Raw genomic sequence first — 18893 nt, 5'->3', positions numbered from 1 at the left:
AACTTACGAAAACCAAAATTCATTTAAGCCAAATATTTCATTAGAAGAAAGGAAAGCTATCACGTCTTTGGCCAAACGTAATGATAGTGTGATAAAACCAGCGGACAAAGGTGGTGCCGTGGTAATCATGAGGAAAATGGACTATATATAAGCGAAGCCCAGGGACAACTAAATGATCAGACTTTCTATAAGCATCTAGACGGTGATCCTACCACAAACTTTAAAGCAATAGTCCAAAATATCATTACAGGTCTCGTAAAAGTGAAGCAAATAAGCCATAACGCAGTAGGTTCCCTCGTCCCATTCTGTCCCATCCCGGGCAGGTTCCACTTGTTGCCTGAAATACACATAGCAAACTGTCCCGGACGCCCTATTGTTTCAGGCAGTGGCCCTGTCATGGAGCAACTTTCGCGCTACGTTGATGTAATAATCAGCAGGCTTCCATGTACATTCTCCTCTTATCTTAAAGATACGAACCATTTTATTGCGATAGCAATTATATGGACACTTCAACCGGATTTCTGCCGTCGCCGTCGCCGTGAGGTTCCCTATAGATAAAATCTTCGGCGCGCGCCGTATGCCCGAGCGGAAGCGTGCGGGGACGCGCGCTATCACGGAGAGCGAACGCACTCAATCACCCACGCGCAAGCAAGGAAGCGGGAAGCCAGCGCCGAAGGGAGCGCGGGGGGGGGGGCGCACTTCTACTCTGCCAGCAACCGCGCTCGTCGCTCGTCCGCACCGTCTCTTATCTCCACACGGCTCTGACCTTTATGCGCCGTGCATTCACCGCTCAGTTTCCGTTGAAGCGATAGACCGCACGTACCTTCGCCCGCTGCGGCGAAGGTGCCAGCGTTTTGACAGTCGTTGTCTGCAGTCATTCAGTGTGATCTATTCATGTTTGTTTGTGCGCGCTCACACCACGCTTGTTCATTCAGTTAGTAATAGTCGGGCCACATCTTCCAACGCACGCTACACATGCAATGCTGCCCGGATCGGCAGTGCAGCACTGCAGGTGTGTCCCTTCGCACGCGTTGCCCACGGGAAGCGCTTCTCATCAACACCACCGTTTCACACGCGCCTTCTCGTGGTCATCGAGTCTCTCTTCATGTCGGTCTACTTACGCCGCAGCACACCTGCTTACTTAATCAGCTCATGTTTACTACAATTCATATTGCTACCAAAGCCGCTCACCTTACTTCGTATGACATTGCTGTGTTGCTATCGCATTCATTGCTTCGCCCTTAGGGCGAAACTGTAACATTTTTTTTTGTTGGACATCAACGACCTCCTTATTGCCTGCTCGTTACATTAGATGTGGTTTCACTCTATACAGACATCCCCCATAATGATGGCCTTCTGGCAGTAGTTCATGCCTATGACAGATCGTCTGATGATCAAAGAAAAAATGTCGCAGTTCCGCCCGAAAGGCGGAGTATCAATTGCGATAGCAAATTCATCATCATCATCATCATCAGCCTATATTTATGTTCACTGCAGGACGAAGGCCTCTCCCTGCTATCTCCAATTACCCCTGTCTTGCGCTAGCGTATTCCAACTTGCGCCTGCGAATTTCCTAACCTCATCATCCCACCTGACTTTCTGCCGTCCTCGACTGCGCTTCCCTTCTCTTGGTATCCATTCTGTAACCCTAATGGTCCACCGGTTATCCATCCTACGCATTACATGGCCTGCCCAGCTCCATTTCTTCCGCTTAATGTCAACTAGAATATCGTCTACCCCCGTTTGTTCTCTGATCCACACCGCTCTCTTCCTGTCTCTTAACGTTACTCCTAAGATTTTATTGCGATAGCAATTATATGGACACTCAAAAGCAGATTTCTGCCGTCGGCGTCGCCGTCGCCGTCGGCGTCGCCGTCGCCGTCGCCGTCGCCGTGAGGTTCCGTATGACGTCATTTGGAGATGAAATCGTCGCCGCGCGCCGAACGCTGTATGTGCGAGTGAAAGGGCGCGAGGGGCGCGTCTTTCACGGGGAGTGAACGCACGGCGGAGAACAAACGCGCGTTCTGCGCCGTGCTCGCTTAAGGGCTGCTGAAGTAGGCGTCTCTTTTCTCCTTTACAATCACCATATATGTAGAGCAAACGCGCCTTCTTCGGACGCGCGAGAGGCCGTGGGGGAGGGGGAGGGAAGGGAGGCGACGTTTAGCTGCGGCACCAAGTGCCTATTTATATCAGAGGCTCCAGCAACAGTCACCAACGCCGCACGCATTTTGAGCTAACGCGGGCAAAACGCCGATGGCGTCGACAACAGTTCTGCGTGTTGTTGCTACCAAAGCCGCTCACCTTACTTCGTATGACATTGCTGTGTTGCTATCGCATTCATTGCTTCGCCCTTAGGGCGAAACTGTGACATTTTTTCGTTCCATTGCTCTTTGTGCGGTCCTTAACTTGTTCTCGAGCTTCTTTGTTAACCTCCAAGTTTCTGCCCCGTATGTTAGCACCGGTAGAATGCAATGATTGTACACTTTTCTTTTCAACGACAGTGGTAAGCTCCCAGTCAGGATTTGGCAATGCCTGCCGTATGCACTCCAACCTAATTTTATTCTTCTGTAAATTTCTTTCTCATGATCAGGGTCCCCTGTGAGTAATTGACCTAGATAAACATATTCCTTTACGATACGATACGATAGCAAATTTGTAGGGAGCTATTCGGAGTAGGGATAGTAGTTTTATCGGCTGCATAAACTTGGACAGATTCGCTTACTAACTGAATTAACAAGCGGGATGTCAGCGTGCACAAGCAAATGTGAATAGAGCACACTCAATGACCGCAGAAAATCACAGTGAAAACGCTGGCAGCAAGCGAAGCCGCCGCATCGAGCGAAGGTTCGTGCGGTCTATCGCTACAATGAAAACTGAGCGGCGAATGCACAGCGCATATAAAGGTCAGAGCCCTGTGGAGATCGCTTTTAAGAGACGGTGCGGGCGACCGCCGCAGCCGTGCAGAGTACAAGCGCCGTTTTTGGCAGAGTAGAAGCGGCCGCCCACCCCCCTCCCTCCCGCGCTGCCTTCCCGCTTTCCTCCTTTCGCGTGGGAGATTGAGTGGCCAGTTCCCCTTGCGCCCGGTTGCAAGATACGCATTTGGTGCCACAACACAGCTTCGCCCCGCCTCTCGCCCTCCCATACCCCCACGGCCTTTCGCGCGACGGAAGTCGCGTTTGATTTCCGCCGTGCGATCGCTCTCCGTGATAGCGCGCGTCCCCCACGCGCTTTCACTCGCGCATACGGCCCGCGGCTACGATTTTATCGCCCTTGGACTTTATATGGAGCCTCACGGCGACGACGACGGCAACGAGGACGGCAGAAATCCGCTTGAAGTGTCCACATAATTGCTATCGCAAGAAAACCATTGGTAGTCACACACTCTTTACATAATTGAAATTAATTTTATAGCTCAATAATTTTGAATTTGACGGTTCGCACTACCTTCAAATAAGCCGCACATCAATGGGCACTCGCATTGGACCTAATTATGCTAGCATTTTTATGTCTCTTCTGGAGAATGACTTTCTTGGCAAGCGCGAACTAAAACCTCTGTATTATAAGCGGTTTATAAATGACATTTTTTTGGTCTGGCCTCATAGTAAGAATGAACTGTTATCGTTTATAGCCGATTTCAATACCGCCCACCCATCCATTACTTCTTCGCATGAATACTCTCGTTCTACGATTAACTATCTGGATGTTACAGTTTCCTATCTAACAACAATCTAACCACTAAACTTTACAGAAAACCAACGGACAGGCATCGTTATCTTCACTTTAAAATTTCTCACGTCAAACACTGGGAAACCAGTATTCCATATAGTCAGGCGCTCCACTTTAAACAGCTTTGCTCGAAACAGGCGGACTTTTATGAAAACTGTGAACAACTTCGCGAATCTTTCATCCAGCAGGAATACCCACGTCATATTTTGGATGATGACGTTGAAGGGGCCGATGCTCAGAATCGGAAGGATTTGTTCCGCGCAAAAAAAGCAATCGCACATTCAGGTTAAAGAAGATTACTATTATATTCATCATCATCATCATCATTGACAGAAGGTGACCCCCCCCCCTCAGAAAAAACCTGGATCTGCCCCTGGATAGCTTCGCCGAGCTGAGGGAGAGAGATCTGAGAGAGAGTGATAGCAGGGTATAAAAATTGCATCGCGCCGCCCAACGGATACGAGGTGGAGAGGAGGAGTGAGGCATGTGGTAGTTAAGGTCTCTGTATTAGTGGTAGTGGGTTGCGACTGTTTTAGCAAGAAATCCGTGCTGGGGCGGGGCCTCGCCTCGATGACGTATCACCTTTTATTTTCTTCCTCTCTGTTTAGCGGAGTTGGAACGAAGAACACGCTGGGCTGGTGGTGACTAGGCACAACTGTCTGCTGTTAACGGCTCGATGCTATTCCTAAATAAACGCATCACTGTTTTGATAAGCTACCATCATAAGCATCACTGTCGCGATAAGCTACCAGTGCCAGGAAGCAGTCATTGCTCTTGCGGAAAAGATCCTTCACAGTGTGCACTGCCCGTTCTACTGCACCGTTTGACTGGGGGTAACCGGGAGTGCTAGTAACGTGACTGAACCCATAGTTTTTCGCAAAACTTGCAAACACGTATGACGAAAACTGCGGTCCATTATCACTTCGGAGCACTTCCGGTATGCCGAATCGAACCTTGACACTCGTGATAGCCGAAATCATCGCCTGGCTGGAAGTGTTGCGTAGCGTGATGACTTCCAGGTAGCGTGAATGGTAGTCCACACGCAGCAGAAAATTTTGTCCCTCCATGTGGAACAAATCTGCCCCCACTTGTCGCCACGGGTGCTCCATTGGAGGTGTTGGAGCAAAGGCTCAGCCCACTGAACTCTTGTAGTTGCACACCGTTCACACGATTCAACCATTGACGCAATATGTTTGCCTATGTAAGGCCACCAAACAGAGTCGCGGGCACGTGCCCTGCACCGGTTCACGCCCTCATGGCCCACATGGATTCAATCCAAAACGTCCCTCTGCAGAGCTTCCGGAATCACAAGACGCCCTCCTTTAAGAAGCAATCCCTTGCATAACGTCAGCTCCCCTTGGTACTTCCAATACTTCAAGAGGTTCGATGGAACCTTGCTCTTTCGAGGCCAACCTTGTCTGCAGTATTTCACAAGGGTGACGCACTCGCCATCCATCGACTGGTGTTGACCATCTGATTCAAGGCCAACTGGTGTGTCATGCTCGATGTTGCTGACAACCTCACGCAAATACAGCTCCACTTGGTTTCCCTTAGCAGTGGATGCTGGTGTGACAGGGGCTCTTGAAAGCGTATCGGCCGTTGCCAGCAGCTTCCCCGGAACGTACCGAATCCTGTACTGGTACCTCATGAACTTTAGTCGAGTCCTTAGGATTCTTGGTGGTAACGCATCGACATCCATAGAATTCAGTAGTGACGTGAGCGACAAGTGGTCGGTCTCGACGGTGAAGTATAGGCCGTATGACATACTCGTCAAATCGCTTGCCTGCCCATGCAACTGCCAAGCCTTCCTTTTCCGTCTGGCTGTACCTTTGTTCCATTGGTGAGAGGGAGCGTGATGCGTAGGCTACAGCTGTACGCTCCCCACTCGGCTGGTCTTGTAGCACGACAGCACCCAAGCCAAACGAAGTAGAATCTTTGGATATGATGGTCGTGTGCAGTGGGTGGTAGTTCGCCGTGCAGAAGTTCGACGACATCATATCGTTCAACTTCTGGAACGCATCCTACTTGACCACTCCCCAAGCCCACTCGCTTTTCTTGTTGAGCAATCCACGTATGGGTGCCGTCACCTCTGACAAGTGTGGTAAAAACCGTTCCACGTGGTTGGCCCTGCCCAAAGAATGGGAACACCACCTACATCGACCGGAGGTTCCATGCGCCTGACAGTGGCAAGCTTGTCTGGGTCCGGCGAAATACCACTGCCTCTAATAATTACCCCAAGGAACCTGACGCTTGTAACACCGAATTTGCATTTCGAGTTATTGAAGGTCAGCCCAGCATTCCTAAGAGGGCCTAAAACTGCTTGAAGCCGGCAGTGATGCTCTGCCCGGTGTCAGCCAAAAGCCAAAAAATGTCGTCGATCATATACACGACGCCGCCTTGGCCCTCAAGAATGTAGATCATTTGGCGCGTGAAGTGTTCCGGGGCGCGCAATTCATTTTCCAGGGCAGCTGGGCCCTCGACTGTGGCGCCGCCACTCGGGAGAACGTGAACCACTGCGGCGCCTCGGATCTGGGCACTTTTGCTCTCTAAGGATCGCCTTTGCCTAGGTACCACACCAGAAACGCCCCTAGGTCCATTCGCCCCTCGCTACGCTGGCTGCACGGCTGCACAACTTGAAACACGGCCACGAGGAAGACGCGCCTGCTGCACTTGTTGTGCTGCCGTGCTCTACAGTCGTGAAACGTGTTTTCTCTGTCGCGACGAGGGCATATAAAAACCTGATACTCCCAAAGTGGTGAGTAAAACGTTTCAAAATAACAACGCCGTATCAGTATTTCTGATTGACTTTGGCGCCGAAGCATCGCTTGTCTCGCGGGAAATTAGCACGCTCTGAAGGTATGTTGTGAATCTACCACTGGCAATTTCGCGTATAAATTCAATTCGATATTCTGCGTTTACAAAGTAACCTGGCAGTAACTATTGCATTTCTGCGCGACACACCGAATACGATAAACACACTCGCTCAGTCAAGCTACTGAGCTGTAGAAGTGACGAAGCGCTTGAACCTAATAGGCTGTCCCATTTGATTACGCACCTTTGTTTAGGCTAGATATGCCTAAAGCAACCTCGCTTTTCTAAAGAAGTGACTAGTTGCAAATTTATCAGCAAGAATCGCCACATATGATATACATCATGCAGTTACGGGTATATTTTTTTACCATACAAAAATACATTTCATTCACGGCAATAAAGCAACAGCGCACTGAAAGCGAAGATGAAGGAAGATGTGGACACAACGCAAGTGCTGAGTTTCAACTGGAACATTAAAGAAACATCGGAGAAATTTCTAAAGTGGTGTAGAAGCTGAAGAAGCTCGGAGTGTTCGGCAGGGGTTAGTGTAGTGGCAATGGAACTGGAAAACATGTCACTCGACGACTCTTCAAGCGTTGAAAGGGCGAGGAGTGCGTTCAAGTCAAGATGGAAAGATTCGTCTGGCACGGTAACAAAGAACGAAGAGTCAAGCTGTTCCACGCGGCCGAGACATTCGCCGACAAACAACGTAACCGACGCAGAAAGTGGATTGTATACAGAAATATTACTGATGCCGGCAGCGATGTCAAGCGTTGCAAAATGCAGTGGAACGGCGTTGCGACTCATAAAGATGTCAGATGGTGTAAAGAAGACCACATCATCGGTGACGGCATCGCAGACGACTGCGACAAAGGCAAAAGAGCCAGGCGGAATGTCGGTGTCCTCACGCACCATCAGTTTACGGGGCTGATCAGGAGCGTCGTGGGATGGTGCGTCACACAGCAAACGAAAATTCAACTTCAGCTCGTGCGCAGTCGATGACGGCGTTATGATAGGACAAGAAGTCCCACCCAAGGATGACGTCATGTGAGCAGGCAGGAAGAACAATAAACTCCATAATGTACGAAACGCCTTGTAAAAGCACGCGGGCAGTACAGGTTGCGAGAGGTGTAACGTGCTGCGCGCTTGCCGTGTGAAGCGACAGTCCATACAGCGGCGTGGTCACCTTACGCAGCGAACGGCAGAGTTTGGCAGCTGTAACAGAAGCGGCGGCGCTGGTGTCCACAAGCGCAAAAGTACAAACACCTTCGACGGATATTGCAACCATGTTAGCAGGAGAAGAGCGAGGACTTGACCACTTCGAAGATGGCACAGTTCTTGCCTCGCGAAATGCGGCGCTTAGTTTTCCTGGCCGGAGCGTGCGGGTCGGCGACGCATTGGGGAGAGCGATCGTCGACGAGGAGGTGGGGAGCGGCGCGACAGGCATTCAGGGAGGTCAGAAGAAACGTACCACTGGGAGGGACTCGGGGCTGATTGGCGCGTGGCCTGACTGCCATACTGAACGGTCCGTGTGCGCACGTAGTGTGACCTTGGAAAACTACCCTGACTTGCTGCAGACCATAGCCAAAGAACGACCAGATATCCACCGTGTCTACGCTAGCCTTATCCTGCCGAGAACTACGAATAGACATCGTGGTAAGCGAAATGATGTCCTCGTTCGTTACTGCAATCGTGAGGCCTGTACTTTCAACAGCCTGCTGCAGAACTTTTGCCAACATTCCAGGTGAGTGAAATTCATCGACCACGGCTTTCAATGGTTGCCTTCTACTCGCGTTCTCGCTACTGATTACCCGCAGGGGCGTCTGCGTCAGCAGGCGTTTGGTGTGTTGCGACACCACGGACCCGAGCACATCAGGGTTGGACCATCCCACGTGTCGCCGTGAATGGCTTAGCCGTGTCCGGGGAAAAGGGGATCCTGGGGGTTGAGCCAAAGCCGGGTGTTTGGACCTTTACGGCCCCTCGGCAGAGGCAACACACCTCTTTGGCCTCTGCTTCACGTAGACGGCCCCCTTGGGCTGACCCACCCAGGGAAAACCGGCTGGTCGCCTTTTCCTATCCCCCTCTCTGCCCTTTTTTCTTTCCTATCTCCTTTCTTTACTGTCCTGTCTCCTCTTCTCTTCAGTTACTTCCTCACTTTCATAGGCGGCTCGGGTTAACCTTGTGTAGGTGCCCTCTCTTGGGTTTATATATAAGGTTATAGCGGCAATGTACGGCTGGCGCCTGCAGCCTAACACGTTAAGTGCTGCAGCGTCCCCTTGTTGGACTCCGTGGTGGGTGGCTGCCATTGCTGCCGAAGTACACTATACTCCTATGGGAACACCTGCTTTTCCACGGCTTCTTGATCGTCTCCCTCAGAAGAGGGGACGCACCGATGAGTTTTTGAATTTGTTCACCCGGCCTAAAGACATTTTCCCACGATATCAGGTAGTACATAGTGCAAGAACTGAAAGAATAGCGAGAACCATATCCCCATTTCTAGTTGCGAAAACCTTGACCAACACTCTAGACCCTGGCTACAAAGTCACCAAAATGCCAAGTGGGGACCTTCTGCTTGAGCTACGTGATAAGGAGCAACACAACAGACTTGGCAAGCTTGTTACCTTTGGTGATGTCCCAGTTACTGTTTCACCGCAGCGTTCCATGAACACAGTACGGGGGGTAGTATCCGAAGCAGACCTCATCGACCTATCTGAAACCGAATTGCAGAAGGATGGAAGGAGCAGAACGTCACGAATGTGCAGCGCATTGTTATGAGGCGGGACAAAAAAGACATTCCCACGAAACACCTCATACTCACCTTCGAATTCAGCACTTTGCCACAAAGCATTGAAACAGGCTACACAAAGATAGCAGTAGGACCATATATACCCAATCCTAGGCGATGCTACCAATGTCAAAGATTCGGCCATGGCTCACAGAACTGCCGTGGTCGACTCACCTGTGCTAAATGTGGAGTACAAGGTCATGCCTCAGACAACTGCGAGGCCACACCTCACTGCGTTAATTGCGATGGTGAGCATCCAGCGTACTCCCGGTCTTGTCCAAGTTGGAAAAAAGAAAAGGAAATTATAACACTGAAAGTCCGTGAAAACATATCGTTCAGGGAAGCACGCAAAAGGTGCTCACCATTCCACACGACCACTTACGCTGATGCGGCGCGTCAAGGGGCAGCGTCGCAGCAGCAACTGCCACCAGCCCAGACCGCGCGCAGCGAGCTCTCGCTTGTGGCTCCTGTCCCCAGGGTGGAAGTAGCTAAGTCTACGCCACCTAACCAGAAAACAGGCCCGGTTGCCCTAGGATTATCGGCACCACAACAGTCCTGGTGGCAGCCTGCGCTACGCGTAGCGAACCCGCAGGCCCGCCAGCAGCTCCCACGGTGGGTGCAGCCAAGGCTGCCTCACCCTCTCCGGCCATTGCTGGCTGTGGTAACACCCGGCGCAGCTCAGGCCCAAAGGCAGCCCATCGACCTCCGGGCTGGTGGGCACAAATGTCTCGTCCTTCGCGGCGAGACTCTCTCGCGAAACTTCTCGCTCGCAAGAGCGCGTGTCCGGCGCCTCTCAAGAGGCAATGGACACACACCCATCCCGACGGCGCACCAAGCGGCTAAGGAGCGGCGAGGCTCCCTCGACCGCTTCAGAAAGGTCAAATCCCGCGTTACAGGGCCTGGAAAGGGCTCCGTAATCTAAGGCAACACTACCGTTCTAAGTACACACAGCACCAATTTAATTTCATTATGGATACACAAATTATACAATGGAATGTCAGAGGCCTTCTTAGGAACCTCGACGATATCCAAGAACTTCTTTACCAACACAATCCAAAAGTGCTGTGTGTACAGGAAACGCACTTAAAATCAAAACATACAAACTTTCTCCGACACTATGTTACGTTTCGTAAGGACCGTGACGATGCTCTCGCATCATCAGGCGGTGTTTCCATTATAATTCACAAAAGCATAGCATGTCAACATTTGCAGCTACAAACGCCCCTCGAAGCAGTGGCAGTGCGACTTGTTCTTCTGAACAAACTCATCACCATTTGCTCACTTTCCATTCCCCCACATTACCACTTACACAAACATGAATTTCAGTCCCTTATAGACGAATCGCCAGAACCTTATCTTGTTCTTGGCGATTTCAATGCGCACAGTAGTCTGTGGGGCGACTCTCGTATCGATGCGCGAGGTCGTCTTGTTGAAGAATTGCTTTTCTCGTCTGGTGCGTGCCTCCTGAATAAGAAGGAACCTACATTTTACTGTATTGCAAACAGAACCTTTTCTTCTATTGACCTTAGCATAGCTTCCCCGTGTCTATTTCCTGAACTTGAATGGGAAGTTACCAAAAATCCTTACGGGAGCGATCACTTCCCCATACTACTGAGAACAACCACAGAAAATAAGTCTCCACCACAAGCCCCTCGATGGAAGGTTGATACAGCAGATTGGGAGAAACTTCGAACTCTTACTAGCAATATCTCCTGGGCTGACATGTCTTCGTTAGGAATTGATGCTGCTGTAGAGTATTTCACTGCCTTCATAATTGATGCCGCTTCTAAATTCATATCCGAAATAAGTGGTGTGGCATGCAAACGCCGTGTCCCATGGTGGAACGACGAATGTAGGAACACTCGTAGGAAACAGAACAAAGCGTGGGGGTTGCTACGTGATTCACCTACTGCGGAGAATCTTATCAACTTTAAGAACATGAAGTCACAAGGCAGGAGAACGCGCCGACAGGCCAGAAGAGAGAGTTGGCAGAAGTTTTTATCAGGTATACACTCGTATACAGATGAGGCCAAAGTATGGAACAGGGTTAACAAGGTGAGAGGACGACAAACATATTCACTCCCTTTGGTAAATACACAGGGCGACAGCTTGGAAGACCAAGCGAACCACCTGGGTGCACATTTTGAACATGTGTCGAGTACAAAGCAGCAATAGAAATACAAAAACTAGACCGAAAGAGCACCGGGAACGAGCCATATAACTTACATTTCTCTTTAGCAGAGCTTCATGCATCACTCGCCTGTTGCAACCAATCTGCCCCAGGCCCTGACCGCGTATTATAGGAAATGTTGAAGAACCTACCCTCGGAAACGAAGAAAACACTTGTCTGTCTGTATAACTCTATATGGACCTCCGGCGAGATCCCCTCTGCCTGGAAAGAGGCCATAGTGATCCCTATCCTGAAGCAGGGGAAGGATCCATCCTCTGTATCGAATTATCGGCCCATAGCGCTAGCAAGCTGTCTCTGCAAAGTCTTCGAAAAAATGATAAACCGTCGCCTATTACATTTCCTAGGATCAAACAGACTGCTTGATCCATACCAGTGTGGTTTTCGCGAGCGTCGATCCACCACTGACCACTTGATACGTATTGAGGCGCAGATACGCGAAGCTTTTGTTCACAAACAGTTCTTCCTGTCTGTATTTTTAGACATAGAAAAGGCCTACGACACCACATGGCGGTTTGGCATACTGAGAGACCTCTCCCACTTTGGTATACGTGGTAATATGTTAAATGCGATTGAGAGTTGTCTGCTGAATCGCAGATTCCGTGTTCGAGTTGGCAATGTTTTATCACGACCTTTTGTGCAGGAAAGTGGTGTACCCCAAGGAGGCGTGCTCAGTTGCACACGCTTTATCGTTAAAATGAACACGCTTCGTGCTTCTTTACCACCAGCTATCTTTTATTCCATCTACGTGGACGACGTACAGATAGGCTTCAAGTCCTGTAACCTCGCAGTGTGCGAGAGACAGGTACAGCAGGGGCTCAACAAAGTGTCTAAGTGGGCAGAGGAAAACGAATTCAAAGTAAACCCCCACAAAAGTTCTTGTGTTCTTTTCACCAGGAAGAAAGGTCTTGTTGCAGATCGAACTATCGAAATGTATGGACAACAAATACCTATGAACAAAGAACACAAATTTTTAGGCATCATACTTGACTCTAAGCTTACTTTCATTAATCACATAAAACATCTAAAGGCGAAATGCCTAAAAACAATGAACTTACTGAAAATTTTATGTCACACATCCTGGGGCACCGACAGGAAGTGTTTAATGAACCTTCACAAGAGCCTCATTCGGTCACGATTGGAGTATGGTGCCGTAGTATATCACTCGGCCGCCCCGAGCGCGCTAAAAATGCTAGACCCTGTCCACCATCTAGGTATCCGCCTGGCCACTGGCGCATTCAGAACAAGCCCCGTCGAAAGTTTATACGTAGAATCCAATGAGTGGTCACTCCATTTCCAGAGAACATACATCAGCTTCACCTATTTTCTCAAAGTACACTCCGATCGTGAACATCCTTGTTCTACAACCCTTAATGATTTGAAGTGTGCAACGCTTTTCTATAATCGACCCTCTATGGGGCGGCCTTTCTCATTGCGTGTAAGAGAACTTAGCGAAGAGATGGATATCCCACTTTTAGACCATCGCCTAATGCCTCCAGCTAAGCTTTCACCGCCCTGGGAGTGGCAGGTGATAGAATGTGATCTATCCTTTGTAGAGGTCACAAAGCACGCTCCCGAGCTCGAAATTGCAATGCATTTCCGCGAACTTCAATCGAAGTACTCGTGCTCGGAATTCTATACCGACGCATCCAAGTCCCATGCTGGCGTATCTTACGTCGCTGTTGGCCCCTCGTTTTCTAAATCTGACGTATTGAACCCCCTAACAAGCATCTTCACTGCAGAAGCCTACGCAGTACTGTCTGCGGTGAAATATATAGAGAAATTGAAACTACGAAAGGCAATAATATTCACAGACTCTTTGAGTCTTGTAAAAGCGCTAACATCTTTACAAAAGCATAAAAATCCTGTTTTTATTGAGCTCTACTCACTCCTGTGTAACATTTACCAATCTCATAGACGTGTAATAATATGCTGGGTGCCTGGCCACAGAGGCATTGAGGGCAATGTGCTAGCAGACCAGTTGGCCACATCAACTACATCGCAAGCTAATAATCCTGCCGCTGCTATTCCCTCCACAGATCTGAAGCCTTTTTTGCGAAGGAAATTGCGAGGCCACTGGCAGCGTCTGTGGGACGCTGAAACAACTACTAAGCTCCACTTGATTAAGCCACAGTTAGGGTTCTGGCCCTGTACAACTAAAACACGACGAACTGATGTCCTATTCTGTCGTCTCAGAATAGGACACACATATGGTACTCACAATTTTCTATTGAATGGAAATGATCCTCCAACATGCGGTAGATGTGGCAACAGGCTCACCGTCCTCCACGTCCTTCTGGAGTGTCGGGAAGCCGAAAGAGAAAGAAACATATTCCTCTCGCATATCGTTATTGTGTCCCTTTGCTTCCCGCTATGTTTCTTGGCAAAGAACCGCTTTTTAACACCAACGCAGTCCTCGCATTCTTGAAAGATGTTGTGCTACATGTTATTAGCCCAATAAGTTCATAGCGCATCCTCTCTCCAGAGGATGTTGCCGTGATAGTTTTTTATAGCACATGCCTCCAGGCCCTTGTGTTTCAAGGGCTCTGTTTAGGCACTTGTGCTTCTGGTCAATTCTTGTATCTTTAATATTTTGTAAGTCGTATCATTCCTTCGCAATGCATTTTTCATGTCCATAGTACACATAATCAGTCATTGCCATAATTTTATTACTTATAGATTTTACGCACTTTACAGCGACTGATTTTAGGCCTCTTTACAGCCATGCCACATCTAATGATCATATAATTCCCTATTCATCTACCACTAACAAGCCATTACCATCGTCTTGGCGCTCTTTGGCCACATCTGGCCCTTGCGCCAATAAACCACAACAATCAATGAAATCAATTCTCGCTACTGATTGTATCCATCCAAGTTTTGATGGCGTCGCGTTAATGGCTTGCACATCTCCAAAAACTTTGTTTTAGAAGAATGAACCCTTGTTCTTCCTTTTGGAGAGACACTGCTGCATGCCCACCGATTGAGCGAGCGCACTCTCGGCTGCCTGCAAGCCGGCTGTCCAATGTACCAGGCTTCCCATCTCACGCAGTTGGTGCACCGGTCGTACAGGAACAACCGCCAGCGTCATTTTCGCCGAGAATGCTTTCAACGAACCAACCGGCCAACAACCCGAACTCCCCACGTCCCACGGGCCAGGCCCCGACAAAGCAGCCATCGTATTCCGCGGCCCTCTCGCGCAACACCAAGTCTTTATTTATTTATTTATTTATTTATTTATTTATTTATTTATTTATTTATTTATTTATTTATTTGTACATACTGCAGCCCTATAACAGGGCTATTGCAGGAGTGGGTTAATACAGGGGTGAACAAAAAATAAGTGAAACTGAACAAAGAATCTTACAACATTAGCAAATTCAAATGTTAGTAGAACACGTAAAGCACTGGAAAATTATTTTCTTCAATACGGAAAGCAGCGAAACACTGAAATGCATACACAAAGCATAAATCAAACGTACCTCAAGCAGTTACACACGCTGCTTTTCATAAAGACCACTTTCGAATTCGCTTATCGGGAGTGAGCGAAGACAGCCAGGTAAGGAATTCTATACTTCTATAGTGCGGGGAAAGAAGCTGTACATGAAAGTATTTGTACGGGCATAGAAAGGGAAAAGATTCAGCTCGTGGAAGTTACGTGTAGAAGAAGGTTTGGCGAAAGATAAGCAAAGTGTGTTCGAAGTACGATAGAACGTGTTAATTATGTTGTGCAAAAATTTTTAAGATTCCACGTCACGACGCACAGAAAGTAATGTTAAGTTCAGAGAAGGGAAGGCAGATGATGGTGAAAAATAGCGGTCATACCGGCGAAAAATGAAGCGGACGGCTTTCTTTTGAACTGCTTCTAGTTTGATTATGTTGTTTTGGTTATGGGGTGACCACACTGTGGCGCCATAATCGATAATGGGGCGGACAAGTGTTTTATACATTAAGAGTTTAGTATCCTTTGGAGCCTTCTGCATAGTACGACGTAAATATCCAAGTTTTTTTAATGCCTTAGAACATGTTTGATCAATGTGGGCAGACCATGAGAGATTGTGAGTAAATGTTACGCCAAGGTATTTATATTGTCGAACTCTGGTTAAAGATGATCCATTCAAGGAATATGTCGCAATTACTGGCGCTGCTCTTTTTGTGAAGGTCAAAACAACGGTTTTTTTTAATTAATGTTCATTTTCCATTTTTCGCACCAAGCACCGAAGGATGCAAAGGAATCGTTTAGTCGCTTATGATTGGACGCAGAATCAATCACATCGTATAAGACGCAATCGTCGGCATAAAGACGAATGCTGGAAGAAACATTTTTTGGTAGGTCGTTCACATAAATTAAAAACAATAAAGGACCCAGGACTGACCCTTGAGGAACCCCAGAACTTACCTTAAGAATTGATGACCTTGCGGAACTGAAGTCCACGTATTGGGACCGGTCAGAAAGGAAACTAGCAATCCAGTCGACCAGACGGGAATTCTTTAGTACGGCATTTAATTTTTGCAAGAGGTGAGAATGAAGTACTGAATCGAACGCTTTGGAATAATCTATAAAGATAGCGTCAATCTGTTTACCGAGATCTAATTGATAAGCAATGTCATGGGTGAATTCGGTTAATTGTGTGATGTGTCAACCAGCCCACCACCAAATGAACAAGACTGCGGACCCAGCCAGCCTCCACGGCGACAAATAGACAACGGAAACCCAGAAACAAGACTGTGACCTAGACCCCAATGCGCAACGCAGAACACCGTTCGGACCAATTCCCGGAAGGCTAGGCGAAAGGGAAACAACCCTATGTGAGCCTTGCGCCCGTAAGGCGAACACTGGCAGTGCCTCTGCCGCCTTTTTGAAGCCTATGAAAGTGGTGGAAAAGCGGATCCGAAACGAACTACATGTATTCACTCTTAATTCATACTTAGTGGCTCACGTTCCACCTAGGGGACGCAGCCTTTCAGTAAAAGCCGCCACCCGTCAAATGTCCGACAAGACTACTACTTAATGGCATGAAACCCTTAGAATAACCTCTTTAGATCTTACCCGTATTATTCACAATCATTATCAGCACGCGTTTAAGGACTCGCTAAATACGGAACGACAATTCTGCGCCAGTGGTGACTTCAACACGCACGAAATCACTGAGTTAGAAGATTATAAATTAGAAAAGGTAAGTGAGATTCACGAAAATAAAGTGCAAAATTTTGCTCCCCTGATGGCGTGGACCGCTCATTGTTTCCAAGGCAGGTAATAACGGCGGTCCCGATACAGTTATTTCCTAGGCCAGAGCACAACCCGCCGCCTCTTTCTAACGTGATTAACCTTTCGAATGTGAGCCTAACATGGGATGAACTTCGAATTTTATCACGGGGCCTAACCGTTTGTCCTTCAAGTGGCGGACATGACGACTTTCAATTGGCTAAAGATTTGGACAACTTTTCACGCAACATGCGCCTACGGGAATATTTCCTAGACCACCCGCCCACTTCTGACACGCCACCAGTAATACCTCCTAGCAACCGTTGCACCCCCCCGGCCCAGCGTGATATAGATGCGTAGACATGTATATCGCCGCCGTCCAACGTGACGTCCTTAAAACTTACGAAAACCAAAATTCATTTAAGCCAAATATTTCATTACAAGAAAGGAAAGCTATCACGTCTTTGGCCAAACGTAATGATAGTGTGATAAAACCAGCGGACAAAGGTGGTGCCGTGGTAATCATGAGGAAAATGGACTATATATAAGCGAAGCCCAGGGACAACTAAATGATCAGACTTTCTATAAGCATCTAGACGGTGATACTACCACAAACTTTAAAGCAATAGTCCAAAATATCATTACAGGTCTCGTAAAAGTGAAGCAAATTAGCCATAACGCAGTAGGTTCCCTCGTCCCATTCTGTCCCATTACGGGCAGGTTCCACTTGTTGCCTGAAATACACATAGCAAACTGTCCCGGACGCCCTATTGTTTCAGGCAGTGGCCCTGTCATGGAGCAACTTTCGCGCTACGTTGATGTAATAATCAGCAGGCTTCCATGTACCTTCTCCTCTTATCTTAAAGATACGAACCATTTTATTGCGATAGCAATTATATGGACACTTCAACCGGATTTCTGCCGTCGCCGTCGCCGTGAGGTTCCCTATAGATAAAATCTTCGGCGCGCGCCGTATGCCCGAGCGGAAGCGTGCGGGGACGCGCGCTATCACGGAGAGCGAACGCACTCAATCACCCACGCGCAAGCAAGGAAGCGGGAAGCCAGCGCCGAAGGGAGCGCGGGGGGTGGGGGGGGGGGCGCACTTCTACTCTGCCAGCAACCGCGCTCGTCGCTCGTCCGCACCGTCTCTTATCTCCACACGGCTCTGACCTTTATGCGCCGTGCATTCACCGCTCAGTTTCCGTTGAAGCGATAGACCGCACGTACCTTCGCCCGCTGCGGCGAAGGTGCCAGCGTTTTGACAGTCGTTGTCTGCAGTCATTCAGTGTGATCTATTCATGTTTGTTTGTGCGCGCTCGCACCACGCTTGTTCATTCAGTTAGTAATAGTCGGGCCACATCTTCCAACGCACGCTACACATGCAATGCTGCCCGGATCGGCAGTGCAGCACTGCAGGTGTGTCCCTTCGCACGCGCTGCCCACGGGAAGCGCTTCTCATCAACACCACCGTTTCACACGCGCCTTCTCGTGGTCATCGAGTCTCTCTTCATGTCGGTCTACTTACGCCGCAGCACACCTGCTTACTTAATCAGCTCATGTTTACTACAATTCATATTGCTACCAAAGCCGCTCACCTTACTTCGTATGACATTGCTGTGTTGCTATCGCATTCATTGCTTCGCCCTTAGGGCGAAACTGTAACATTTTTTTTTGTTGGACATCAACGACCTCCTTATTGCCTGCTCGTTACATTAGATGTGGTTTCACTCTATACAGACATCCCCCATAATGATGGCCTTCTGGCAGTAGTTCATGCCTATGACAGATCGTCTAATGATCAAAGAAAAAATGTCGCAGTTCCGCCCGAAAGGCGGAGTATCAATTGCGATAGCAAATTCATCATCATCATCATCATCAGCCTATATTTATGTCCACTGCAGGACGAAGGCCTCTCCCTGCTATCTCCAATTACCCCTGTCTTGCGCTAGCGTATTCCAACTTGCGCCTGCGAATTTCCTAACCTCATCATCCCACCTGACTTTCTACCGTCCTCGACTGCGCTTCCCTTCTCTTGGTATCCATTCTGTAACCCTAATGGTCCACCGGTTATCCATCCTACGCATTACATGGCCTGCCCAGCTCCATTTCTTCCGCTTAATGTCAACTAGAATATCGTCTACCCCCGTTTGTTCTCTGATCCACACCGCTCTCTTCCT

At 48.7% G+C, this 18893-nt stretch overlaps 1 protein-coding gene across 1 annotated transcript; it reads right to left on the bottom strand.

Moving 5' to 3' along the window:
• Positions 1–4424: 4424 nt before the first annotated feature.
• LOC119431793 (uncharacterized protein K02A2.6-like) lies at positions 4425–4835 on the bottom strand. The gene has a single exon (XM_037699262.1). The coding sequence runs from the start codon at positions 4833–4835 to the stop codon at positions 4425–4427; it is 411 nt and encodes a 136-aa protein (XP_037555190.1).
• Between the last annotated feature and the right edge of the window lie 14058 nt (positions 4836–18893).

This window comes from Dermacentor silvarum, chromosome 10, assembly GCF_013339745.2.
Source record: "Dermacentor silvarum isolate Dsil-2018 chromosome 10, BIME_Dsil_1.4, whole genome shotgun sequence".
Classification (NCBI taxonomy): Eukaryota; Metazoa; Arthropoda; class Arachnida; order Ixodida; family Ixodidae; genus Dermacentor; species Dermacentor silvarum.
The sequence above is the reverse complement of the archived record's forward strand: the minus strand, read 5'-3'. Positions and strand labels throughout refer to the sequence as shown.

Coding starts and splice junctions, on each gene's coding strand:
- LOC119431793 (XM_037699262.1), bottom strand. CDS start 4,835: ATGGAGCACCCGTGGCGACAAGTGGGGGCAGATTTGTTCCACATGGAG.